We start from the raw sequence: 27,222 nt of genomic DNA, 5'->3' as shown, positions 1-27,222 counted from the left end.
AAATTAGTTTATAGAGGCGCTACAGCTTCCGTCTTGATTGCTCTCTCAGTCTTTCCTGGGTCATTTGCTCTGGGGGAAGCCAGTGGCTGTGGAGAGGCCCAAGTGGCAAGACACTGAGGCTACCAGCCAACAGCCAGCAAGGAACTGACACCTGTCAACAATCCTGTGAGTGAGCTTGGAAGCGGATCCTCCAGCCCCGTCTGAGCTTGCAGATGACTGCAGCTCCAGCCAACAGCTTGACTGCAACTTCAGAAGAGACCTTAGCCAGAACCACCCAGCTAAATCACTCCTAGATTCCTGACACCTGTGGATAATAAATGCCTGTTGTTTTAAATGCTGAGCTTTGAGATAATTTACACAGCAAAAGATAACTAATACAATCATCTAGTTGATGGGACTGGCCGGATGTTGAGACCTACCTCGTAACTCAGCACCACAGAGCTGCCCAGTGGTGGCACTATTACCAAATTGTAAGTTCAGCTACATTTGGCAAGATAGTAACCCCAAAGGCATGACAAACGCCAATCTAATGTGCGAGTTTGTTGCAGACGCACAGAAGGGCTTGCCAATGAATTGCACGCAATGATCAGGCTTAACCAGTTTATTTTCAGTTTGTTAAAAATAGAGCAAACAGTTGCACCTTACTGACAACTCATTGTCCACAGAGCCTATACAAGGGGACTAAACAGAAGAGACCATATTGCTTCAACAAAGCTGTCCTCAGGGGTGAGCCTCTGCTCCCACCGCCCTCAGGAATGAGACTCCCCCTACACTGCACATGTCAGAGCAGCCTTTGGTATAGATCAGGTTGGCCTCTGGAAACTTAGGAGGCAATGAAATGAAGGGGCAAATTTCTCTGCCCCAAAACACCCCTCCTAATGAAGGTACCAGCTACAACTCCTAAATCAAATGTAAATTGACATTTGCTTTTAGGGTTCTAAAATTTCCTACTGTCACCACCTCCAGGAGCTTAGAGGAAGGACAAGGTTAAAAGGGTGAGATAATGATAGGACAAGAAATATTGAAGTTCGAGAAAGGAAGGTTAAGAGGGGGAATGTGTTCAGAGTATCCTGCAGGCTCACACCACTGTCATCGGGAAGAAACCCAAGACCATTCAAGCAGCGAGAAGACAGGGAGTTTCAGGGAATCAACTGGCAAGGACACCCCAATTCAGAGATCACAGTGGTTGGCTGGTTCAGTCACCCAGACTGTAAAATGGGAATGAGAAAGTGCCCTGAGCAGGATTTAGGGTGATAAGGCAGCAAAAACCTAGGACACAGTGAAAAGAGAGATTGTCACCTCTGAGAAAGAAAATGCTTGACTGTGGGAGAGAGGTCATCATAAAGGAACTGAGTGAGAATAAGAACAGCCTTCATTTGTGGGGCATGCACCATGTGCCAGACATTGTGCTATGCGTGTCTCATTCGTTACCTCATTTAATTCTCAAAATAATTCTATCAGTTGGTAGGTATCATTATCCCCATGTTACAGGTCAGGATTGAGCCCTAGAGCAACTAAGTAGCTCGCCTGAGGTCACACTGCAGGTAAATTGTGCAGTCCAGGCTTTACCCTGTGGTCTGCCTGACCACAAACTCAAGCTCCTGACACTGGAGTCTTCTCCAGAGATCAGAATTCTTTCTCCTCCTAAATCCAGAAGCCATAATCCCACTCCCCACCCTACCCCATTACAAACACAAAAGACAGAGCAGATAGTTCATGGCAGCAATTTTGCAGAAGGCCTGGTAGAGACATTTTATATCAGAGGAAAGCCTTTATCACCTACATTTCAGGGACTTGGGAAATGGGAAGCAGAAACAAAAATATCCAGAATGTTGGAGGTATAGCTGATCAAGACTCTGTACCTTAAACTATGAACAGAGAGCAGTTGCAGAGGCTGACACCTGTCTTCAGGTGTATGAGGGTTTTGATTCCCACTGCTGAGCCACCTGCCAGTGACCCACATACCCAGCATGAGATATTTCCCGTGAGGTTGCCTGGGTTTCCTCCATCAGTCTACTCATCACCCTTTATTTGCTTAGTGTCCTGTCTTCTCTGACAAGCTCACTAAGGCAGAGACTGTTTTTGCAGTGCCTGGTGGCATATCTGGCATATAACTCATGTTCAGGATTTATTTGTGAAAAATGAAAGCACAGCATATTAAAATATATGTGATGCTGTTAAAGTAGTACTTAGGGGAAAATTTATAGCACTAATGACAATATTAGAAAAAAAGAAAGGTCTCAGATCAATTACCTCTTCTTCCATCTTAAAAAACTAGAAAAAGAAGAGAAAATTAAACCCAAAGTAAGCAGAAGAAAGGAAACAATCAAGATCAGAGTAGAAATAAATGAAATAGAAAACAGAAAAACGATAGAGAAAATCAAATGAATCCAGAAGATGGTTCTTTGAGAAAACCAATAAAATTGGTAAACCTCTAACCAGACTGATCAGGAATAAAAAGAGGAGACACAAATTACCAATATCTGGAATGAGAGATGTGACATCACTACAGATTCTACAGATATTAAAAGGATCATAAGGGATTACTGTGAACAACCTTATGCCAGTAAATTCAGCAACTTCTATGAAACGGAAAAATTCTTTGGAAGACACAAACTACCAAAGCTCATTGTAAAAGAAATGGGTAACCTAAAGCCCTATGTCTATTAAAGAAATACAATTTGTAGTTAAAAACCTTCTCACAAAGAAAACTCCTGGTTCTGTTAATATCACTGGTAAATTCTACCAAACATTTAAGGATGTGTTTGCAGACTGAATGAGTGACAGTGGATCTGAGGACAACACAGAACTAGAAAAGGACACACAGAAAAATGAGGAGGTTCCCAAGGGCCCTTAGACAGACAGTTCCTAAGCCACTTTTGGCTAAAATTTCTACCAATGGCCTAATGAAGAAGGCGTGGTAGCCCATCCCAGAACTATCATATGGTGGCATATATGTGTGGGTGTTCATGTGTCCAAACTTAACAAATCGTCCCTATATTATGACTTCATGATTGTTCTGTTCCTGTCCACTAAGCCTATTCTTGTTTTTATAAAGTTCTGGATAAAACATTTCTTTAGGAATTATTAAGGAGAACCAAGTATATCCAAATGACGTGTATTCACCATCTTGGTACCCATTTACTTGTTTAACAAACGTTTAACAAGCTGATCACTTACTATATACCAGGTACTCTCTTAAGGTCTGGAGATGAAAAGTCCAATAATGCATATTTCCTACCATAACCAGCTGCCAGTGTAGAGAGATATACAGATGAGGACTTCAATGGTTAACGTGCAGTGGTTGGTGCTATGATACAGCAATGCACGAGGTGCTAGAGAAGCAGAGAGGCCTCTGGAGAAGGTGATGGTTGAACTGAGCTTTGAAGCAGGAGCAGAAGTTAACTAGATAAAGAAGAGGAAAAAGGCATTTAAACAGCACCTGCATTAGCCTGGAGGCTAAAAAAACACATGCGCTTTGGGGAATTACAATCAATGCCTTGGGACTAAAGCAGAAGAGAGAGGTTGGAGATGATGCTAGAGAAGTGGTCGGGAGGTGAAGGGCTTGAGGCCAGGCTCTGAGAGCTTAGGCAGGAAGTGTGGGCTTCATCCTGAAAGTGGTGCGGAGCCAGTGAAGAGGCTAAGCCCAGGAGCAAAATGATTAGGCTTGAGTTTTAGATCATCCAGCCAGTGAATGAATTGGAGAGAGGTCAGACTGCAGGCAGGAAGGTGAGTTTTGAGGAATTTTCAGAAATTCAGAAAGGAAATAATGAGAATCTGAACCAAGGTAATGTCAGAGGAGTTCCAAGAGACTCAAGGTTCCCCCATAGTGGGCAAATTAGGAAAGTAGCGCCATGTGGAATGGAGACTGGAGAGAGCACGTTCCGTTCATGTGTGCATCACCCCCACCCCCCTCCCGCCCCTACACAACTGAGGAGAGGAAGGCTGTGGCAGGCATGGTGCTGGGTGATTTCCATAACTCTCCTAATCCTCTCAGTAGCTGTCTACGATGTAGTATTATCCCATTTTACAGATGAGAAATCCCAGGGCTTCTGGAACTGCCCAACTCAAACTATAAGCAGGGTAGCATGTTCTCAATGCCCTAAGGAATTGTGAGTAGCCTCACCTGTGTCTCTGTGAGGCCCACTAACCCCTACACTTTGTTTTAACTTCAGTACCTCTCAGCGTCAGCTCACCTCATTGCCAGAAAGGTGGTACATCCTGGCTTCCTGGAGCAGCGGGAAGACCTCCGGGCACTGCCTGATGAGAGGGTCTGCTTCCACCGTCTCCACAAAGTACCACGGGTCCAGAAGCGGCAAGCGCACGTTCTCCAGGACATAGGGGAGCAAGCAGAGTCGTTCCGACTGTTTGTGCCGGACCCAGCTCATCACAGTCTCAAACACCTGCGCCTCCTCCGTCACATAAAGGTCATCACTCTTCAAGATGTGGTACAGAGTGTCCACAGGAAGTTCGAGGAACTCCTCAGAGTTCAGAATCTGCACAAAGTTTTGGATGATGTAACTTTGAACCTGCTTCTTTAGACTGTCCAAGGAGTGTGTGTCCGCCAGCCTCAGTATTCCAACACAATTTTCTGGGTTCAAGGCTTCTGTGAGGAAGCTGGCACAGGCATCGACCATCCGCAGGAACTAAGACAACAGAAGGGCAGCAAATCAGGACAGAAATCATTAGTCCATAAGGAGGTTTAGCAGTCAGTTGTGTGCGTTAGTGGAAATTTAGCAACAACCTAAATGACCAATAATAGGGAACCAGCTAAATAAATGAAAATACATTCATGTTTTTGACAGCTTTATAATCATTAGGAAAACACATTGTAGAAGAATACTAAATAACATAGAAAATGTTCATAATGTATCGACTTTAAAAACTCGTTCACTGAATCTGTTCAAGCCTCTAGATTTAATCAGCAATTTACAGGAAACAGGAGAAAGAGGAACATGTTAGATGAAGCCGTGGGAAGAAATCAGCAAAATCCAGACTGTGGGAAATTCTACAGAACAACCAGTTCAGTTTCTTCAACAAACACATCACAAGGGGAGGAAGAGAGAGAGAGAGAAGGGGAGGAGGAGATTTAAGAGACACATCGACCTATCGCAAACTATAGACCTTAATTGGATCTCTGACTTAAACTAATTTAAAAAGTCAGAGAAATTTTTACAATGACTAATATTTGGTGATATGAAGCAATTATTATTAATTTTAAGTGTGATAATGGTGTTGTGGTTATGTTTAAAGAAGAACTCTTATCTTTTAGAGATACATGCTGAAATATTTACAGACGAAATGAGAAAGCACTTCACAAAATCAAATGTCTATTATGATCCTATTTTTATAAAGAAAAAATACATAGAATATAGGCATAGAAAAAAGACTGAAGGATATACACCAAAATACTTACAGTTGTTACCTCTCTATGTATCAAGTATCTTAAAACAAATTATGCTGCAGTAACAAACAACCCCCAAACCTCAGGAGCTTACAGCAGTAAGTGTTATTTCTCACTCACATTACATGTTCTTCACAGGACTCTTTATTCCAAAACCCAGGATGATGGAAAAGCCCTTAACGTAGGTATGCCAGTCTTGTGACAGAAGGAGAAAAAAGATGGCAGAACCACACAAAGGCTCTTAAATCTTTTGCTCAGAGGTGGCACATGCCATTTCCACTCATACTTAACCGGCCAGAGTAAGTCACGTGGCAAAATTTGTTGTCAAGGGAGCAGTAATCCTCACACAGAAACAGGTCCTATAGGGATGGACAGGGAATGTACTGTATACATATGATAAGGCACCACACTCTCTAATAAGATGATGAGCATTTTTCTTATTTTGTTTATTTATATATTTTCCAAATCCTCTAAAATGAATAAGTAATCCTTTTGTAATGAAAAAGTTAATTTGTAAAATTGATTGGCTTCCATGTCTTATTTTTAAATTACCATCATCCTCATAAGAATATGAGTCCCTTACGCGCATACAGCTCTTGATGGCTTACAAAGCGCAGTCATGTCCATTATATTATTTAATACTCATTGTTCAGATGAGGTGCTTCAAATGTATCAGTTCATTCTTATTCGCTGCTCTCTGGAGCTTAGCTTTGAAGGCGTCCGACCTCCTATCCCCTTCCTTGTCCACTGGGCCCCTTATAGTGTTCTATAGTTATCAGCGTTCTTGGGTTGATCAGTTAGCGGAAGAATGGGAACAGGGAGGCTGAAGGGGCAGGGCTGGTGGGGAGGGCCGGTCTGGTGAAAGTATAGATGGGCAGACCTGACCGGGGATGGGTGCAGCTCGCACAGGAGAAGCTCTAGGGATAGGAGCTGGGGGTGGCAGGGTTGTGGGGCCTGAAGGGTGGGCGTGAGGGCAGGACTGGTCTTGAGTGGACCATATTAACTTAGGCTTTGTCCTACTCCAGAACATTCTAGGGGGAACACATCCCTGATTTTTGGGGTCGATCCCAAAATGTTATCTTTCCACGTCAGACCACACTTTCCAATTGTCAGTTTAGAACACATCGGCCTGAGGGTCAATGCAATGTTGGGGAAAGCCTGAGTTCTGCCTCAGACCACCCTGTCTGCTGGCCCCAACCGCCTGCAGATCTCCTCCTCGCATGAGCAACTGTGCAAACGGTTAAGACTGAGAATTCTAACACCTGTTTAGTTGTTTGCAGATTTTCAGTTCAAAGAGTAAAAATATACAACCGAGATCAAGCCTCGCTGAGCCCTCAGACCCTGTGACCAGAGCCCTACGTGGCCCTGCCCACAGAGACATCCTGGAGGGCTGAAAGGGAACTCACTCAGAGGGGGGCCTCCAGGGCGATGCAGCAGGTACGCCGCGCAGCGTTTGTGTGAGAGGAACATGATATGAAAATCAAATAGATTTTCTAAATATGTGGACTGTCTTTGGGAAGCCACCTAAGACCCTGGTCACAGCGGTCCTCTGGGGAGGGGAACTGGTAGCTGGGTCAGCGTAGAGAGGGAGAATTACTTTTCACTGTTTCCCATTTTGTACCTCCTCGAATTGTGAGCCATGTGGAGGAATTATCTACTTAAAATAAATAAGGTTTCTCATGAATAGAGAAAACGCTAGAACGGAACATATCAAAATGCTAATAATGGTTATCTCACTTGCGGTTTTAGAAAGTTATTCATTTGTTTTTTTAGACTTTGTTGCATAGTCCAAGCTTTCTGCATGGAGCATGAAGTTGCTTTTAAAAATCACAAAAAATAAAGTAAAATAAATACTTCCTTATGATTTTCAAGTACACAATGAAAAGATAAAATAAAATGTAAGCAATAAAATAGAGAGCACCTACCATATACCAGCCCTTTATACTAACCAGCTCACAAAATCCTCTCAGCAACACTACAAAGTAGATATTTATTATCGTACCTGTTTTATAGATGAGGAAAAGAGATTCAGAAAAGTGAAGTAATTTCCTCAGAGACTTATAACCAATAAGAGATAGAGCTAAAATCTGAACCAGTCTTATCTGGTTCTAAAAATGCATATTTTTACACTATTTCAAGCTGCCTCTGGTCAAATAGCATGTACAATGGTTTGGCAGATGCTGTGCTGATTTGCACACATCAGCGGAGAGCACAGATGATCTGATCTGCCCAGACACTGGGGGGCCTGGCCAGCAAGATGCCAGTTCCTACCCCTGCTTGGTGACGATGGATGAGCAAAGAAGGAAACCATGAAGGAGAATCGAATCAAGCACCGAAGCTCACATTTGTTAGAAACGTTGGTCCAAATGTGTCTCTCCCCACTCAGAAAACGTTCGCTCATCCATTCCTCCACTCATTCGTTTCCCAAATATGTATTGAGCATCCGTTTTCTAGAAGGTCCTCTACTAGCGTTGGGGGTACAGAGGTGAGCAGAAAGAGACACAGTGCCTGTGCTCTCTGCAGCTGACAGACTAGCGGGGGAGGCAGACAGTAATCAAGTCATCACACAGCAAGGGTAAAATTACAACTGTGATAAACACTATGTAACAAAGGTCAGGGCCCCCACTGCCTGAAACTGAAGAAAGTTCTACCCTACGCCTCAAGCCGTGTACAGTCTGGCTCTCAGCCGTCGGCGGGACTCTCCCTGATGCACCCCCTCCACAGTCAGACCTGTCTATTTACCTCTCCAAACAGCCCTCAGCTTGCCTGTCACCACCTTCGATGCTCACGCCATTTCCTCAGCCTGGACCAGCTTTCTCCCCCACCAGTAGCTGCTAAAATCCTGCTCTCCCCACCCGGGCAAGTTTGACTCCAAAGCCCCACTTTTTAAAAAAAGACTCAGGAGAGCTCACGCCAATTTCAACTGAGAAGTCCTCTTTTAAGTTTACCTCAAAAAGTTGGAAGAAGTGAACACCATGGGCATCACTTTATCTACACAGGCTGTTTTCTTCATTGAGTGTTAAATCTGGGGCTAGTCGACGGGCCCAGAGAGTCCATGAACCCCTACAATTGTATGCAAACATTTGTTTGCACGTGTGGCCTTTTTCTGGGAATTGAGTTTATGGGAGACACAGTGAGTTGCTCTCTGGTATCCATCCACCTGAGGACAAAGCCAACACAAGAGGGAGAGCCAGCCTGAGAGGACCAGAAAGAAAGAGAGCCACGGTCTTAATCAAACTCTGCTTGAAGCCTTCTCTGCCTCTGGACATTTGTAATGCTGGGTCAAAACGTTAAAAAGAAGGGAGGAGAAGAAGAGAAGGGAAGGGAAAAGAAGTGGAGAAATCCTACCTATTCATAAAGTCCTTTCTCAAAAACTACCTCCTCCTTCACGGCCTCTGCAATTGCCACAAAGAACCAATTTCTCCCTCCTCTGTGCTCCGCCGGGCCACTCGCTTGCTCCTCCTGTAATCGGAGCGCCAATTACATTTCTGCCTTGTACTATGGTCAGGCATCTCAACAGCAGGTTCTAGGTCATACTCTCGTTTTTATTTCCAGCACTACTTAGAATAACTCCGGCAAAGAAAAGAAGGGGAGAAAGAAAGGAAGAAAATATTTCTCAGACCTCTAGTATGTACCAAGTTCTGTGCTAGACCCTTTCCTGTTCGTTATTTTAACAAATAAATTTTTCTTTTTAACAAATATATTTTATTTAACAAGTAGTAATAAGGTAGGCACTAGTATTACCGTTTGTATAGAAGGCGAAATAGAGAATTCATAGAGTTAAATGCATTGCCCAAGATCACACAGCTAGTAGGTGGCAGAGATGCTGCCATCACTGGGCATCACTGCCTTTGTAACTGTTGCGTTGTTGAGCTAACAAAATGCCAGGAGGGTCTGAGAGGCCTTCTGAAGACAAGATGGGCAGGGGTCTCCAAGTTGCCTAAATTCCCCCTCCAAAATAGGCTTCCATAAACAATTTGAGTGTGAGGTGTGCGGGGCAGTATCATATGATCTCAGCCAGTGACTGGGGAACTGCGGATGCGTGGGGCCGTCATAGGGACAAAAAATTGTTTTCTTTTCTTTCTTTCTTTCTTTCTTTCTTTTGCTTCTTCATATTCAGGATTATTTAAGACTCGAGGGTAAATTTTCTGTCTCAGCCTGTCCCAATGACACATGAACTTGTTTGTTAAAGCTGAGCGATGACAGATAATGGCAACAGACAACCAACTTCCTGTTTGGGGACCATGTGAGCAAAGGGTTACAGCCAGGCACCTGACTCTCTGACTGGGAGACTAAAAATACAGTCAGAGAAACCACTTGAGATACGGCTGCAGTTCCCACGAGAAGCGTCTGCCTCGAACAGAACGCTCCCCATCTCTATACTCCTCCTTGCGCTTCTCCTTCATGCTCTCCAGAACGTGGGTCCTCAGGGACTTCACCCACGTAATTCCACATCTCCCTAGAGGTTCCTTCAAATCTCCTCCAGAATAGCTGAAAGTTTTATTTTGGTCCAAATCAGCAATTCCATTGACCATAGTCCCTAAGGGACCTTGGACTTATTGCAAAGGGTCTATGAAGACATCGAGGTCCCTACCTTCAAGCCCCAACAAATCAGTGCATGTGAAGACTGTGTAAGTTGATGAGCTTAATAAAATTCAAATTTATTTGAAAGCGTTTCTCAATTCATTGTAAATTTTTTGTCACTCTTTTTATTCTCAGACAGCAGATACTAAAAGTAAAGCTGTTCTCCTGTTGGCTCTGTATTGTGTTAAAGAGGAGTCTTCATGCTTACAAATTGTGAATGACCACTGATCCTAGTCTTCTGTCCTTGCCTCTCCCTCTTTCTCAGGTTATATACCCACCTCAGACTGTGTGGGAATATGTTCCTTCCCCCACCACCAGGATGTCCTCTGCTCCCTCCAGGCTTTCTTTCCTTCTTTTTTTTTTTTTTTTTTTTTGAGGAAGATTAGCCCTGAGCTAACATCTGCTGCCAATCCTCCTCTTTTTTTGCAGAGGAAGACTGGCCCTGAGCTAACATCTGCGCCCATCTTCCTCTACTTTATATGTGGGACGCCTACCATGACTTGCCAAGCCTTGCCGTGTCCGCACCGGCGAACCCCAGGCTGCCAAAGCAGAACATGTGCACTTAACCGCTGCACCACCAGGCCGGCCCTCATCCCTCCAGACTTTCAGTCCTTGTCCTAGACATAGCTGAGAGGTCTGCTGGTTTCTTGGAGGTATATGGGGTGGGCAGGAAAGTAGGGAGCTAAGACCTGCCAAAGGCCCACTCAGTAAGGTGGGGCAGGTGCTGGGAGACAAAGACAATGACAGAGGTGGACTGACCTCAGAAGTGGGTCAGAGGGAAAGGAAAGGGGCAGTACCCAAGGGCATGGCAAGTCTGGTCAAGATTCAGGCAAGAAACAGTCTCTGACTTTCCAGAGGAGATAGTGGGGGCCCCAAAAGGCCAGCAGCACACAATAGGAGATACATGTGGGACACATTACGATTCAAGGGGAAATTGGCACAGCTGCGGCTTAGTGACTCAGCCCAGGGACATGGTGAAGGCCACGGAGGGACACCATTTGAGGGTTAAATGGAATGATTGTGTCTGGGACATGGCTGATGCTCAGGATGTCGAATGGGTGCAATGTGTGTATGTGTGTGTGTGTGTGTGTGTGTGTAGGGCACAGAGGCAGGTATCTCAGCGGAAGCCAAGTCTTGAGAAGCAGGTCGACGAATGCGTACAGCTGTAATAAGTGGGGTAGTGCGTAGAGAAGGCGGAAACCTTAAATGTTTGCTTACAAGTTCTCTCTGCTGGAACACTTTTCTCCCAACCCAACTGCCTCTTGTTGAAATCCTCCCCATTCTGTGAAGTCCAGTTCAATGCCATCCCTTCAGAGCCAGAACTTTTCTCAACTCCTACATTCTCCCTTGGAGTCTAGTTGGGTTGTCTGCAGAGTTGAAATCTCTCTGGGAATCCTTGTTTTTGAGGCTTCAAGGGTAGTGGATGCAGGCAGTGTTTGGAGTCAGAATTTCTGACCCTCAGTTTAGGCCCCAGATCATAGCTCCACCACTTGATGAGCTGAACTCTCTCTGAGCCACAGTTTCCTCATCCGGAAAGTGGTGAGAATAATAAAGGCCACCTTGCAGGCTCATTGTGAGGGTATTATCTGGTCTGCCCACCCACAGAAATATTGTCAACATCAGAGGGAATCAGGTGGGGGAACAAATATGGTAAATTGCTACATAAATGTGATCCATACTTACAATTTTTATCTTTATTTCTCCCTGACGGCTTCTCACAAAGTACTTTGCATGTAGTAGATGCTTAGTAATTTGTGGGAGTTAGTTGGCAGTAAAGTCAGAATCTGGTAGCAACGTGGATTTTCATTACAAGTGAAATCCCACATCCCACTTCCTGTATCCCACACCTATAGGCAGTAACTAGGGCATTCCAGGCTTACTGACTCAGGGAAGGGATGACAGGATGGACAAAAGAAGACGATTTTGGCTTTTGAGGTTCTAAATACACTTTCAGAGCTTATACTAGAAAAATAGCTTTAAAACACCAATTAGTGGTAATAACTGGGCCCTTTGAGTTTCAAAAGTCAGAAACCTAAAGAGTCTAGGTATAAAGTTTAGGCCAAAACAGTAGATTTAGGAGAATGGATAATAATGTAAGAGTCAGCTTTTCCCATGGTCCCCAGGCCTAGAAGAGAGAGCAGAAAGGGTCTAGTCATAGAGTGAGAAAGACGCATGGGTCCCTGAGATGATATCCTGCCTCCCAACTTGGGCAAAAACTCCAGAGTAAAGGGAATAGTAAAAAGCCCTTATAGGTTGTGGATCTGAGAACAAGAGAAAGTGCACCTTGACTGCTGAGATGAAATCAGAAAGGCAGCAATCCAACAGAGCAGCAGCAGAAGAGAAATTGGAGCGTGCTGTTTCTAGACAAAGGGGGCCTATGGCGGTGCCTCCAAGGTCCCGATAGTTGACACAAAAGAGCAAATGGAAGTTTCCTGTGTGTCCCTGAGAGGGGCACAGAAGTAGCTGGGAGGATTGGCAGACCTGAAGAGGCCTCGCAAACAGGTCAAAAAGAATGCAAAATGACCCACAGGAACTGAGGGTCAGAACCAGGTGGGACTGGGGACTTTCAGTTGATGCCAGTGGAGAAGGGGTTGTTGACCAGAGAGAGACTGATGGGAACACAGATGCTCCAGCAGGTGCCAGCATGGACCAGTGATGCATATGACCATGGCAAGCCTGGGCCAGATGCCTGTTTCTATGATGTCCTGGCGCTATGTAAATGCCCCCTGGAACTGTATAAGCAACCTGTACCCTGAGTTGACTGAGCTTCCCTGAAGTGAGGCATCATCAAGTTGACTACAATTTCTGCCACTGGTAGAATAGGAAGCTCAGGATAGAGATTGAGTTCAACGTTAGAAAAATAATAGGTTAAATCACACTTTTTTTTTGTACACCTGAGTTTATAGCCTAAAATTTAGACCCTTTATACTAAGTAGAATTCTTACAAGAACAATATGAAATTCAAAAACAAGCAAAACTAATCCGTGGTGACAGATGCCACAGTGGTAGTCACCCTTGGAGAGGTACTGCCTGTGGAGGGCACGGGGAGTGCTCTAGGACACCAAGCACGTCCTAGGGCTTGATCTGGGTGGTGGTTACACGGCTGTATACACATGTGAAATATCAGCCATCTGTGCACTTAAGATGTATACCATTTACTAAATGTAAGTTATAGCTAAAAGTAAAAAAGAGTAAACATGGAGAAGAAAAGAAATGAAATGATGAAAGACATCGTCTGGGCAGCAGCAGGCTCACTACTGAGGCGGGGACACCTGGTGGCCCCAAGGGTCCAAGTTTCCCCAGAGGGAGTTGGGCATGAGGGGTAGCAGCTGTGAGGTCTTGCCTCCTGACACACTCGGGGAGCACCACTGGTTCCCGGAATCTCCCGTTGGGCAGCCCTCGCTGAGGATGCTGACGGCCCAGCTGCCTTCAGGATCATGCCTTGTTTCAGGCTTCGCTCTGGGGGACGGACACAGTATGCGTAGTGGAAAGCACACAGGCTACGCCTAAGCAGACAGGCGTTAAGTTCAGCCTCCTCTCTCATTAACTGTGAAACTTTGAGCACTTGCTTCTCATCACTGAGTTTTATTCCCCTCATCTATACATTGGGAGTAAAAATACCTACCTCAATTTAAATAAAATAATTCAGGCAAAATAGTTGCCACATAGTGAATGCTTTGAAAAGCACAACCGTTATTGTCGTGTGGGCATAGGAGATTAACCCTAATTTCTTAACACTGACAGTGGCCACACAGCAACATTCATTGGCAAAAGGTGTATGTGGGAGAAGGTGCATCAGATAGCCCACAGGTTGATTTTATCTAGATGATGATAAAGAAATAGTTGGGCTGATTTCTTGCCTAGATTGACTGGCTATTCTGATGTTGAGTGGATATAATCTGTGGGTCCCTCTCAATGACAACAGTTCACCTGTACCTTACAGGAATGAGGCCTACCTTTTGCTAGGTACCTGGCACTTAGGTGCTTAAAAATGAAGCAATTATTAGTATTAGCCTGTGAAATACTTCCTCCTCTATGAGCCCATGACATTTCTGAGAGCCAGGATTGGGTTTTTAGTGTCCTCTTAAAGGAGATTAGGCAATTTTTTGGGGGGTCTTAAGCAGTTTCTGAGGTAATCTTCACATTCAGCTAGTAATGAACAAGAACAACACACACATTCATTCATTCAACAAATATTTATGTACTATGATCCAGGTATTGAGTAAGCCAAGAAGCCAACCCAGGCCATCAAGTAGGCCACTGACCACATGGCTGCCTCATCCACATAGATCTCACCATTATTCATCCTGTTATGAAAAGAAATATGAAAATAAGCAATACTAGGACATTCACCACAGTCTCCACAGACTGCCACGATGGCAGAAGTTATGTCCCTGCCAGGAAGTGTTGGGGAGGTACCACATGGAGCTTCTCAGGCCCAGGCCAGGCTCCCACTCTGCCATCTCCCTTTCTTTCCTCATGTTGGCGCCCCCAGGACTCAGCCTGATCTCCTTTTTCCTTCTAAACTCCTTCTTCTAACCTGCTGCTCTTATCTTAGGGATCCTTCTGTCCCAGGGCTAAATGCAGGGTGAGTGTGGCCTCCTTGACCTCAAATCTTCTTGCTGCCCTGCAGATACGCTCACAAGCCCTATTCTTTCATGAGTTTTTAATAACAAAAGTGAAAGTAACAAACATGACCAAGTTCCCCCAATAAACATGGCAAAGTTCTCCAAGACTGAAAAATCTTACCAAGTTCTTATAGTCATTGTCTGAGGTCTACAGTTTCTGACTACCTTGCTTATCCACAACTCAGAAGCCTGAAGGTCCAGGTAAGGTAAGAAGAGTCGGGGGGCACTTTGCTTCTCTGGAACCCCTGCTGGATGACATTCATCTCAAACACCCTACCTCACATGTGAACGGTCACTTGGGCCTTTCTTCTTGAATACTTCTCTTACTTTTACCTTTCCAAAAACTACTTGAAGAAAAATATGTTTCTCCTCATAATTGGCTAATAAGTTATGGCCAGGTTACTGTGAAGTTCCTCTAGCAGGCAGATCATTTAGTACCTGCCACACCCAAAGTTTCCTCCGAAAAGAAACTGTCCCACCCTGTGCCAGAGCTGATTGGACCAACGACAGTTGACAATGGCAATGATAATGACCCAAGGGCAATCAGTCTGCTGGCAGGCCAGCAACTCACGAAGTTGTCTTGCAGAAAAAGCCTTTTTCAAACAATAGTGGTGACTGGCTTGGTCAATTGAATTATCTCTTTCCAGACTGGGAAGTTCTGGAAGAGAAGCAATCAGTGGATAATAGGAAGAGACCAAAAGATCTGAAAAGAGAAGCAGAAAATGAAAGAGCAGCTGAGTCATATGAGTGGAGTGAAAACTAAGAAACCTTTACTACTGGGTGGGGTGGGGAATACCAAGATAATCTGATTCCGTTGATTTCAGTCCCACAAAGGTGGTATCGGCTTCTGTGGATGTTCTGAAATAACAAAAGGCCAACTCTGGCACGCTTTTCTCCATCTACAGTTCTAAGTTAATTAAAATACAGCACCAGTCCACCTCATTATACTACTCATGTGCCATATGAACATGAGAAAATAAAACTTTAAATGATGGTCTCTTGTAATTCTAATCCAGGAAAAAACAAAGATTTAAGGATGGCTTAGGGAAATGTTCCCCCAGCTCCATGTCAGCCCAGTTTATCCAAGGCACAAACTGTCCAAAGTAAAGTAAAGAGTAACTCACCAATGATGGGAAGAAACTTCTATTCAGCACCTATTGTATGCCAGATACTTAACACAATATCATCTTATTTAATCCTCATAATAACTCTCCCTGAAGGTAGTTGTTGTTATCATCCTACTTTTACAAATGAGAAAGCTGAGGCTCAGAAAATCCAAATAACTTGTCCACAGCCACACAGCAAATAAATCAACAAACCAAGATTTAAACCTAAGTTCTGCCTGACTCCAAAGCCCGTCTTCTTTCTGCTCTACCACCCTGCTTTATAAGAGATTATCACAGACGACTGGGCATGTTTTATACCTAAGCGGAGCCCGACAACATTATGCAGTCATTGAAAAGAGCAAGGCAGTTCTACGCATACAGACCTGTAACAATCTCCAAAATATACTGTGAAGTTAAAAAAAGCAAGATGCAAAATACAGCAGATAGTATGCCAACAGGTGTGTTTAAAAATGGAATCAGTGAGTGGGAGTGATATATGCACACACACACAGGTATGCGCATAGAACATGGGGGACAGCGAGGCATCGTTGAAAGGGAAGATGGCAAAATGTTTCAGTGTTTCCCCTTCCGTATTTCTGAATTTGGAACAAGGGTATGTTTTGTCCATCCAAAAGAATAATTTGGAAAAACCACAAAGTGATCTCAACAACCTGCGAACTTCTGTCCCTTATGTCTTCAAGCATGAAAATATTCCCAGTTTTCTATGTCTGAGACTTCAAAGCAAGCAGCCCAGAAGCCATAGAAGTCAGAAAGCAGGTTAAACAGATACCCAGAAGCCTGCAGCACTCTTCTCTTACTTTCAGAAGAATTGACACTCATAGGAAAATCAGTGAAATAGCCTCAGAGTGTAACTTACCATATTTTGCCTAGAAAGTGAACAAGATTTGGAAAATTTTGAGGTGAGGGATTACTAGTGTAGGTCAATCAATAATGAACAGGGCCTGCCCTCTGTCTATCCCATTTCTGTCTTCCTCTCCCACCTCTCTCATTAAAACCAAACTCTCTTTTGAAGCTCACAACTTGAGAGAAAATGGAAAGAAGAAAATTTACGCCAAAAGAATTTCCAGACATATTAAAGATTTAAGTATCAAAGCTATAGATGTAACAAAACGAAATGAAATTATAAGTGAATGAATATATAATCAAGCAACGGGGAAAGTCTTTCTAAAAATGCACACCAAAGGCAAAAATCATCAAGGAAATGATCAATAGATCTGACTAAATACTAATTTTAAACTTTTGCACCTAAGAAAGCTTTAACTAAAAATTATGAGTCAAATGACCAGTGGAAAATATTTGCAACATTATTATAAAAGATTGCAGTCTTTACTATCTAAGACTTTTTATAGCTCTCTTGAAAAATCACCCAAAACTGAAAGGAGAACAAGAAACAGAAACACAAACTCCATCCTCAATGAAACTAGGAGAATCAGTAACCACAACCCACAGAATATGAAGACTGGTAAGTGACTTTGCAGACGAGAAAAGTCAGACCAAATACCTACAGAGGAAAAAGTTTGTCCCTCAGAATTCAAAAAAGCAAGAATATTAAAATCCCAAGAAACCAGGAAGACCAGGGCAGATGGGGGCTGATAATAGGGAGTCAGTTTAGGAAAAAGTGAAGCCTCCTGGTCCTCCTCGCCACCTCTTGCAATGTAACAACTGCCCCGCTCACTGGCGAAGAAGATTTATCCTCTGCAGAAACCAGACCAGAGAGGTTCTGGTCTCAGGGACACCAGAAACTGGAGAAGACACATGAACACATCACACTTAAAATAAGGAGGTGAAGTAAAGATTTGCACACACACCTTCACCTACACACCCTGTCCAGCATACACACAGCTGTCTTATAACCCTCAGGCAAGAGACTGAACTTCCTTATCTGGAGAACTGAACAACCCTAGGAAAAGTCCAACATTTGAGGATCCCCAGTAAAAAAGCTGACAGGCCACCTGATAGACCTGGTAAAACTCTCCAGTCTACTAGCCTCCTGTCGCACTCCATGTGCACTGATCTTCAAACCAGCGTATTAAGGCCTCTGTCTAAAATGTTACTGGACAGCCAAGGATCAAATAATCAAAAGGGTATTTGAGGAAAGCCTCTGCATGGTTGAATGGTGGATTCCAAAAAGATATGTCTGTATCATAATCTCTAGAACCTATGAATACTAGCTTCTCTGGCCAAAGAGTGACTATTACTGTATACAGCACAAGATGTGATTAAGTTAAGGGTCTTGGGGGGAGGAGGTTATCTGGGTGGGCCCTAAATGCAATCACATGTATCTTTATAAAACACAGACTCACAGAGGAGAAGACACACAGAAGAGGGGGAGGCAATGTGGCCACGACGTCAGAGGTTGAAGTGGTGAGGGCGTACGTAAAGGAATGCTAACAGCAACCAGAAACTAGGAGAGACAAAGGATAGTTTCTCCTCTTGAGCCTCCAGAGGAAGTACGGCCCTGCCAACACCTTGATTTTAGAGCTCAGGCCTCCAGACCTGTGAAAGAATAAATTGCTGTTGCTTTAGGCCACCTGGTTTGTGGTAATTAGTTATGGTAGCAGTCCTAGGAAACTGACACATCCTCCAAGATGGAAGTCAGAGACCTAAGCAAATGAGCAGAGTAAAGGAACTCAAAAGAAAGAGAGAGAGCAGAAGAAAACTTCAAATATATTATAATAGCCTCAAAGAAATAAGAATAGGAATCTATTAAAATAAACAATAAGGACTCTTGGAAACTAAGAATATTGTGGTAGAAATTTAAAATTCACAGAAGAGTTGAAAGATAAAGTTGAGGAAATCTCCTAGAAGGTAGAACAAAAAGTCTAGAGATGGTCAATAGGAGAGAGAAGGAAGAAAAAATAAAATTAAATCCAGGAGATCCAACACCTGACTAGCAATAGTTCCAAAGGAGAGAATAGATAAAAGAGTTGGAAAGAAAGTATGAAAGAGATAATACAAGAAAACTTCCAAGAATTGAAAGAGATGAATCTTCAAATTGAAAGGACCAACACAATGAATGAAAAAAGACCTGCAGCTATTATGGATTGCAGAAATGGATCCAACGAACTGAAAAAAATGATTACAACACAACACAGGTGAAGTAAACAGATTAAAAAACGTGTACCATAGGAACCCATTCTTATAGAATATGTGTGTAATAGGTAATAGCAATGCCTTCAAAATATCAAAAGAAAATTATTTTAACCTCGAATTTTATACCCAGCCAAAAGTCAATCAAGTATGAAAGTAAAACAAAAATATCTCTAGAATTTTTAAGTCTCCAAAAATGTCTCTCTTATTTATTCTTTCAGTGTAAGCTATTAAAGGTTGTGACCCATTAAAACGTAGGAGTATAAAAGGGTTAATCTCCATAATATACAAAGAACTCACACTGTTTAACAACAAAAAAACAAACAACCCGATCAAAAAATGGGCAGAGGACATGAACAGATATTTCTCAAAAGAAGATATGAATATGGCCAATAGACACATGAAAAGATGCTCATCATCGCTAATCATCAGGGAAATGCAAATCAAAACTACACTAAGATATCACCTTACACCCGTTAGATTGGCAAAAACATCCAAAACCAAGAGCGACAAATGTTGGAGAGGTTGTGGAGAAAAAGGAACCCTCATACACTGTTGGTGGGAATGCAAACTGGTACAGTCACTATGGAAAACAGTATGGAGATTTCTCAAAAAGTTAAAAATAGAAATACCCTATGACCCAGCCATCCCATTACTGGGTATCTATCCTAAGAACCTGAAATCAGAAATCCCAAGAGTCCCTTGCACCCCTATGTTCATCGCAGCATTATTTACAATAGCCAAGACGTGGAACCAACCTACATGCCCAGAAACTGATGATTGGATAAAGAAGATGTGGTATATATACACAATGGAATACTACTCAGCCATAAAAAAAGACAAAATTGGCCCATTCACAGCAACGTGGATGGACCTCGAGGGTATTATGTTAAGCAAAATAAGCCAGTCAGAGAAAGACGAACTCTATATGACTCCACTCATAGGTGGAAGTTAATATATTAACAAGGAGATCTGATCGGTGGTTACCAGGGAAAAGGGGGGGGTGGGGGGAGGGCACAAAGGGGGAAGTGGTGTACCCACAACATGACTAACAAAAATGTACAACTGAAATCTCACAAGGTTGTAATCTATCATAACTTTAATAAAACAAACAAACAAACAAACAAAAAAACGTAGGAGTATACAAGAAAGAGGAAGACATGGGACCCAGGAAGAGAAATTCCAACATAGAAAAGAGTTCAAAGGAACTCCAAGGTTGAGAGCAAAGGGAAGTCCAGGAATAACAGCTGTGTACCAGCCCTCGTGAGCAACCAGTTCAGATTAGGGCAGGACAGAGGGAGAAAACATGATCTAAAATCGAGGCATCAAGAGATAGCAATAGGTGCCAGCCCAGTAGCATAGTGGTTAAGTTCCCTTGCTCCACTTCAGTGGCCCAGGGTTCACCAGTTCGGATTCCAGGCAGGGACCTACACACCACTTGTCAAGCCATGCTGTGGCAGGCATCCCACATATAAAATAGAGGAAGATGGCCACAGATGTTAGCTCAGGGCCAATCTTCCTCAGCAAAAAGAGGAGGATTGGTGGCAGATGTTAGCTCAGGGCTAATCTTTCTCAAAAAAAAAAAAAAATGAGAGAGATAGCAATATACACAGATCATTTAGAAATATGAAAGTAAATAAAAGAAGAAACATTTAAAAGCAAGTGAAAGTAATTGTTCCAGAAGAGTGGGAACAGGAGGTTGCTGCTTTTTGTTTTAAGACTTTTAGCTGTGGTTTACTTTTTAAGCTTGAATTAATGTCCTAGGGCTACTGTAACAAATGACCACAAACTTGCCAGCTAAACCAACCGGAAATTTATTCTCGCACGGTCCTGGGGGCAGAGGTCTGAAATCAAATTGTTGGTGGGGTTGGTTTTTTCTAGAGGATCTGAGGGAGATGTCTTTCCATGTCTCCTAGCTTCCAGTGACTGCCCGAACCCTCAGCGTTCCTTGGTTTGGGGCTGCACCACTCCAATCTCTGCCTATGTCTTCACACGGTCTTCTTCTCTTTGGGTCTCTGTGTCAAATCTCCCTCTCCTTTCTCCTATAAGGACGCCAGTCATTGGATTTGGGGCTCACCCTAAATCCAGTACAATCTCATCTTGAGATCTGTAACTCAGTTACGTCAGCAAAGACTCTATTTCCAGATACAGTCAACTCACAGGTACCAGGAGTTAGGGTTTGGACATATATCTTTCTGCGGGACACAATTTAACCCTCTACAAAGCAATTTATATGAAATACATTGAACATCCTTACTTATTTCTTTAGCATGTACATTTTAAAAGTTTTTAATGTCTATTTCCAAAGTGATTTCCAGAAAGAGGTTTCCATTTATGCTTCCACCAGCAATGAACAAAAGTGCCTATTTCACCTCACTTTTGCAAACCTGCCTATTATATTGTATATACATACTCTTGGCCAAAGCAATAGACAAAATGTTATTTTATTGTGGACTTAATTTGCCTTTTGGATTACTAGTGAAGTTTGGCATTTAAAAAATATTTGTTGACCATTTGATCTTCTTTTTTTTGTAAATTACCTGTTCACATCCTTAGTTCATTTCATTTCTATTAGGATATTCATATCATCCGTATGAAATAAAAGTAAAAGGATGTCTATGACAGCAAGTTTTAAATAGTCAAGTAGATGAAAACAATCTAAACTTTCAGCAATAGAGATTGATTCACTAAATTATTATACCATTGAGTTCCATTCAGCCATTATAAGTGCCATTACAATCATCAACAGATGACGTGAAAAGGTGACTACAGTACAATACAGGTAAGATAAACAGACTCAAAACAGTGTGTCCAATAGGAGTCCATTCTTCTAAAACATGTATGTAGTAGGTCATAATATTACAAACATGTATGTAGCATTCATGATGTACCAAGCACTGTTCTAAACACTTTACAAATATTACGACTCTATGAAATAGGCCCTATTATTCTCCCCATTTTACTGAAAAGGAAACTGTAGCACAAAGAATGATAAAACTCGTGCAAAGTCACACAGCTGGTAAGTGGCGGAGCTGGGTTTTAAATCCAGCACCCTGCTAGCCGCCTCGGTACAAGTTAATGCACAGGAAAGAACCTGGAATTATATATACCAAGGAAGCTGCCATGTTCTCTCTGAATAGGTGGGGACTGTGGATAATTTTTATGTTCTTTTTGCTTGTATGGGTTCTAATTTATGTATGATGAGTTTATAATGTTGTTGCAATTTAAAAATGGGAAAAACTGCATTTTGAAAAACAAAATCTATCTCCTACTTTGTCACTCGTGGCACATATTAAACACTCAATAAAACTTGTGTTCATTGAGCATCTACTTTGGCGTCAGACACCATACTTGAAAGAATAAGTGCCATTACTGTTATGTCAGTGTTACCTGTCTGTCTTCAGACAAGTCAGCAACCCTCTCTGGGCCCCAGGAAAGGAGATTAGCATGAAGATATCAATGGCAGCTGTGGCTTGATTGAATAATGGTGAATGGGGCGATTCTGCTCAAGGTTATTGGCCCTTTTGGGGGAGGTGGGGCAGAGTGGGGATATTTGCCTTTTAAGAGAAGGTTCAGAAAAGGCATAAAAGCTGAACTAGATAGAGGCATTTCCATGACATGGGAAGGATTCCCCTGAAGTTAGATTGTTGGAGCAGCAGTGGGAGGGGATGAGATGGGGCTGCCCAGCATGAGGTTGCCGAGCCCCTCCCTCCACAAAATGAAGAGCGTTGCCCTGCCCGTCAGTAAGGCTGAGGGTGTAAGCAGGTAAGGACAGACAAAGGGTGAAGGCTGGGTGTGCGGGTGGTAACTAACTTGGACACATCACCAGGTAAGGCTTGACCAGCTCTGCCAGAGATAACTTGCTTTTATCTTTAAAACACCCTGAGGAAACTGAGACAGCAAGATTGGCTAACACAGCAGAAACCCATTACTCGGAATTCATCAGCACTGTTTCATGGTTGGTTTTCCTCCCAACTTCCACTCTCTCTTCCTTGCTGGATTTCACTGATGCTGCCCAGACTCCAGCCTCCCATGGTCTTGACTCTGGACTCCTCATTCCCCACCTTCCCAGACTTTGTTTTCTGTTTCCCTCAACAGCTGACCTACTGATGATCCAAGAGGACGCCACCTCCCAAAGTCCCAAACCGTGGACAAGATCTGATGCTTGTCCCTGGTCCCTGGGAATGAGCTGGCCTGTCCCTGGACTCTGTTTATCATAAACCTCAACATTCTCAGTGAGACAATCTCTGTCGTAACTGAATGGAACCAAGTTCAAGGTGTAATCTTAGACCTAGGCAAAGATAGTAACTTGGGATAGGACCCCTGTGATCATTGTGGATGCAGTGGACAGAATCGATGGGGCTAATTATTAGCCTCATAGGAAGCTAAATATAATTATTATAATCAGATTGAAACATGGTCAAAGGGAAACAGTAGAAATTAATTCTGAGGGTTCTCTATCTCATCTTCTGCAATACCCCTCATGAGAAGTGTCCTTCTTTCACACCTACCACAAAGCGCTGACCAGTCAAGGTCCTGCATCCCCAAGAATCTAGACACTCCTCCCCAAGAGACTGCATGGTGTAGTGGCAAGCATGTGGCCCCTGGACCCAGAAAGCCCAGGGTTCAAATCATAGCCTTGTCAATTATCCTCTATGTGCCTTACTTTCCCCACTCATAAAGTGGAGGAAAGTAACTGTCTCCCCATGTTGAGGTAAGGATTAGAAGTTACGTATATGAAGTGGTGACTGCAGCCCCTGGTTCCAATTAGGAAATTATAGTCATTGTTCCTGGACTCAGGAACAAAGGGTAGCTTCTAGGCACTGAGCTCCCCTCGCTTCATTTCATTAAGGAGTCAATGTTCCCTCTCACCACCACTTGGGAAATTTCCAAAGAAGCATCTTCTGACTTTCAAGTAAGCACAGGCCCAGGTAAGTGTGTGCCTCCCAGGTGCAGGCCTGGGAGCCAGTCCAGGCAGGTGTCTGGGAATCGCTGCTTTCCCCTGCTCCAGAGGAGAGTGCACAGCCTGTTTGTTCACGCACCTGGAAGAGGTTAGCAGCTTCCAGGACCCGCTGGACGTTCTGCTTGGTGATCAGCGCCTTGCTGGTGTACGTGTAGTCCAAAAGAACGTGCATGGTCTCAGCGTCGACCCCTTTGATAATGATCCTCTTCTCGTACTTTTCCTTTAAATCGTTGCAGAACATGGCCCTGGGAAAGAGACGTGTGAATGTGAGTTCTACCATGACCCTTGGCTCCAGGCCTAAACAGACCCGCTTCAGACCTGTCTGCCCCCATGATGCAGTGAGGTTCCCAAGGTCAGGACCCGGGATGATTGCTCTCTGTTCCTCCAGCACCCACCACACCTCAGACATTCGACCAATGCTTACTGAACTGAAATGCCCTGCTCTACTATGCCCAACTGTGGTCCCCAAGGCAGTCCCAGACCTGAAGGGACAGTAGGAGCCCTATTGACACAGCTGGTGGGATCTGGAACTACTTTATTGGCCCAAAGAACTACTTTATTAACTCAAAGTGCTGGAGATATTTCTGGGGGTACTGTGGTACCCCCCAAACCTCATCTGTACTTTCTTTCTCAACTGTCAACACCCCAAAACAGGGTTTCTGACTCAGTTCTCACTTCAGCTTTCCTCTGTCCTGGAGCCTGGCCCCACATCCAGGCCTGGCCGGCTGGGGCCCAGATGTCTCCAGTAACACAAGTCGCTCCTGCCACAGCCTCTCACCCCAGAGGCTGGACCCCCACCTATGGGCTCCCAGTTGCAGTTGGGAGACTTGAATCCCCTTATCCCAGGACAGAACCTCCCAAGGCCATTACTCCATCTCGCCTCTGGACTGTGCCTTTCCTGCTCCCTCCCCAGGGCTGGACTTGCGGACATTTAGCCTTTATCCTGGAAGCAGGGGAACCGGATGGAAAGGATGTTAGTTTTGACATCAGGTGGACCAGGATTTGAACATCAGCTCCACCAACTCAGACATGTTACTTAATCTCCATGAGCTTCAGTTTTTTCCTCTGTAATGGGGATTTTAGTAGCTATTTTTAAAGTTTATTGTAAGGATTAGTTCAATAACTAATACATAAGTAGAGATAGAGATTTTTTTTTTCCACTCCCTGCCAGGCTTATATGTGAATTTATCACACTTCTTGGACTTTGGTGTTTGAACTGTTTATCCCTCTCAGGAATGTATGAACAATTTTGTTTATTTATTTAGTTATTTATTTATTTATTTATTTTGGTGAGGAAGATTGGCCCTGAGCTAAATCTGCCACCAATCCTCCTCTTTTCCTTGAGGAAGATTGTCACTGAGCTAACACATGTGCCAATCTTACTCTCTTTCATATGTGGGACACCTCCACAGCATGGCTTGATAAGCAGTGTGTAGATCTGCACCCAGGATCTAAACATGCAAACCCTGGGCCACTGAAGCAGAGCAGAAGAACTTAACCACTATGCCACCAGGCTGGCCCCTTTATTTATTTTTTAAAATGCATTTAAGCCCCACTATGTTTCTGAAAAGATCTGTGGAATTCTGAAAACTTAAAATGTGTCTAAAATATAGCAAGATTGCATAAATTATAAATAGGTAGAAAAGAAGATAAAAAACGTGATTGGGGACATGAAGATAATGAGGCCAGAAGTGCCCATCACAATGGCCGTCACTGCGCTGTCATTACAAATGGGCCTCACATTTGGCCAATGCAAAAGAGAGACTATCTGATCAGTTACATCATTCACAATATGTATTTATATATATATATATATATATATTTTTTTTTTTTAACAAAAGCAAATGCTCAGAAGATCACTGTTGTTCTTAGTACTAAAAACTAAATGGAATTTCTCCTAGGGTTGGACAGCAGCCTCACAGTATTCTTATCGTAGACAGTAAATTCATGAGGCTGATCCTTAATAGCTGGAGCTGTGACAATTCCTTCAGTCCCTTTCCTGAAAAGACCTGTTCACTCTCTTGCCCTCCTGGTGGCAGTGGGACCCCAGCAGTCCTGCAGCCTGGGACGGTACAGTAAAAACAACTCCTTGGAGGATCTGGAATTCCATTTCTTTGCATTCCCCATGCGTTTCTGAGCGCCCACTCTAGTCAGGATAGGGCTGGAAAGGATTTAAATATTAGGCAGTCTCTGGACTTAATTGTGTCCCTTTAAAAATTCACATGCTGAAGCCCTAACCGCCAATGTGACTGGTTTCTGTAGACAGGGCTTTCAGGAGGTAATTAAGGTTAACGTGGTCATAACGGTGGGTCCTAATCCAATGGGATTGGTGTCCTTATAAGAAGAGGAAGAGACACCAAAACTCACTCTCTTTCTCTGTCTCTCTGCCATGTGAGCACACAGTGGCCGGCTACCAGCCAGGGAGAGAGTCCTCCTCAGAAACCAACCATGCAGGCACCTGGTCTTGGACTTTCAGCCTCTAAAACTGTGAGAAAATAACTGTCTGTTCTTGAAGCCACCAGTCTGTGGTATTTCGTTATGGCAGCCCGAGCTGACTAATACAGGCAGTCTCTATCTCCCCCAGCCCCGAGTAGTTCACAATCTAGCAGGACACATATGCACACGTAACAGTCTACAAGGACCATAAAAGACGTACAAAGTGCTGTGGAGGCCGGGGAGGGCTGCTCACGGAGAAGGAACATGTTGATACGTAAAGACTGTAGCTAGGACTTCTCGGCAATAAACATGGCAAGTAGATGCAAGAGTGTGGGGCATGTAGAGGATCTGGCAGACACGCGCTTTGGCTGTAGCTGAGGGGATGTGAGAGAGAATGGTGAAGGATAAGTCTGGACAGATAAGACAGAGACTTGGGTGCTGATTGTGAAGGGCACTGGAGGCAGGCTAGCAAGTTAGGTTTTAATCCATTTGGCAATGGGGGAGCCATTGAAGGTCTATGAGCAGGGACAAGACTCAAAAAGAACATTTTTAACAGCTGTGTTTTCACTTTAGTTTGCCGGTGACAGATGCCTTTGGAGTCAAGCATTAACTGCACCCAAGCAGAGCTGGGAGGCTCATGACAATGCCAAAGCCTCTTCCCAGAAACTGTACTAACTGAGGTAGTGACCACACTGCTGGGCAATTTCTCTAGTCGTCACTGGACCTTCTGAACTGTAGACACAAGAACAGAAGCCTTAGAGAGCCACTTTCTCCCAGCCAAGTCATTGAAATGGGAAGGTCCCAGGTTGGAGCCCTAGTGACAGAATGTACTTCCCAAAACTGGGACTTCCATCCCAACACAGAAGGGATTATACCCCTAAATCCTGCCCCTCCTCTCTTTCCCACATCTCCTATTCATGTCTGGAAATCACTCATCAGTTTCTTTCCCCCATTTCCTAATCCGCAAAATAAAGGTAACTGCTTGTGGTT

General features: G+C 43.6%; 1 protein-coding gene across 1 annotated transcript in view; it reads right to left on the bottom strand.

The window, feature by feature from the left end:
• KLHL6 (kelch like family member 6) overlaps positions 1-27,222 on the bottom strand; it is a 59,071-nt gene that overhangs the window by 14,104 nt on the left and 17,745 nt on the right. Inside the window, exons 2-3 of the mRNA XM_046657903.1 lie at positions 23,876-24,041; positions 4,197-4,646 (exon numbers count right to left, since the gene is read on the bottom strand). Of these exons, the coding sequence (XP_046513859.1) occupies positions 4,197-4,646; positions 23,876-24,041 (616 nt within the window). The remainder of the gene's footprint in view (positions 1-4,196; positions 4,647-23,875; positions 24,042-27,222) is intronic.

Source organism: Equus quagga, chromosome 4 (assembly GCF_021613505.1).
Source record: "Equus quagga isolate Etosha38 chromosome 4, UCLA_HA_Equagga_1.0, whole genome shotgun sequence".
In the NCBI taxonomy this organism is placed as follows: domain Eukaryota; kingdom Metazoa; phylum Chordata; class Mammalia; order Perissodactyla; family Equidae; genus Equus; species Equus quagga.
This window is presented reverse-complemented; position numbering and strand designations above follow the sequence as displayed.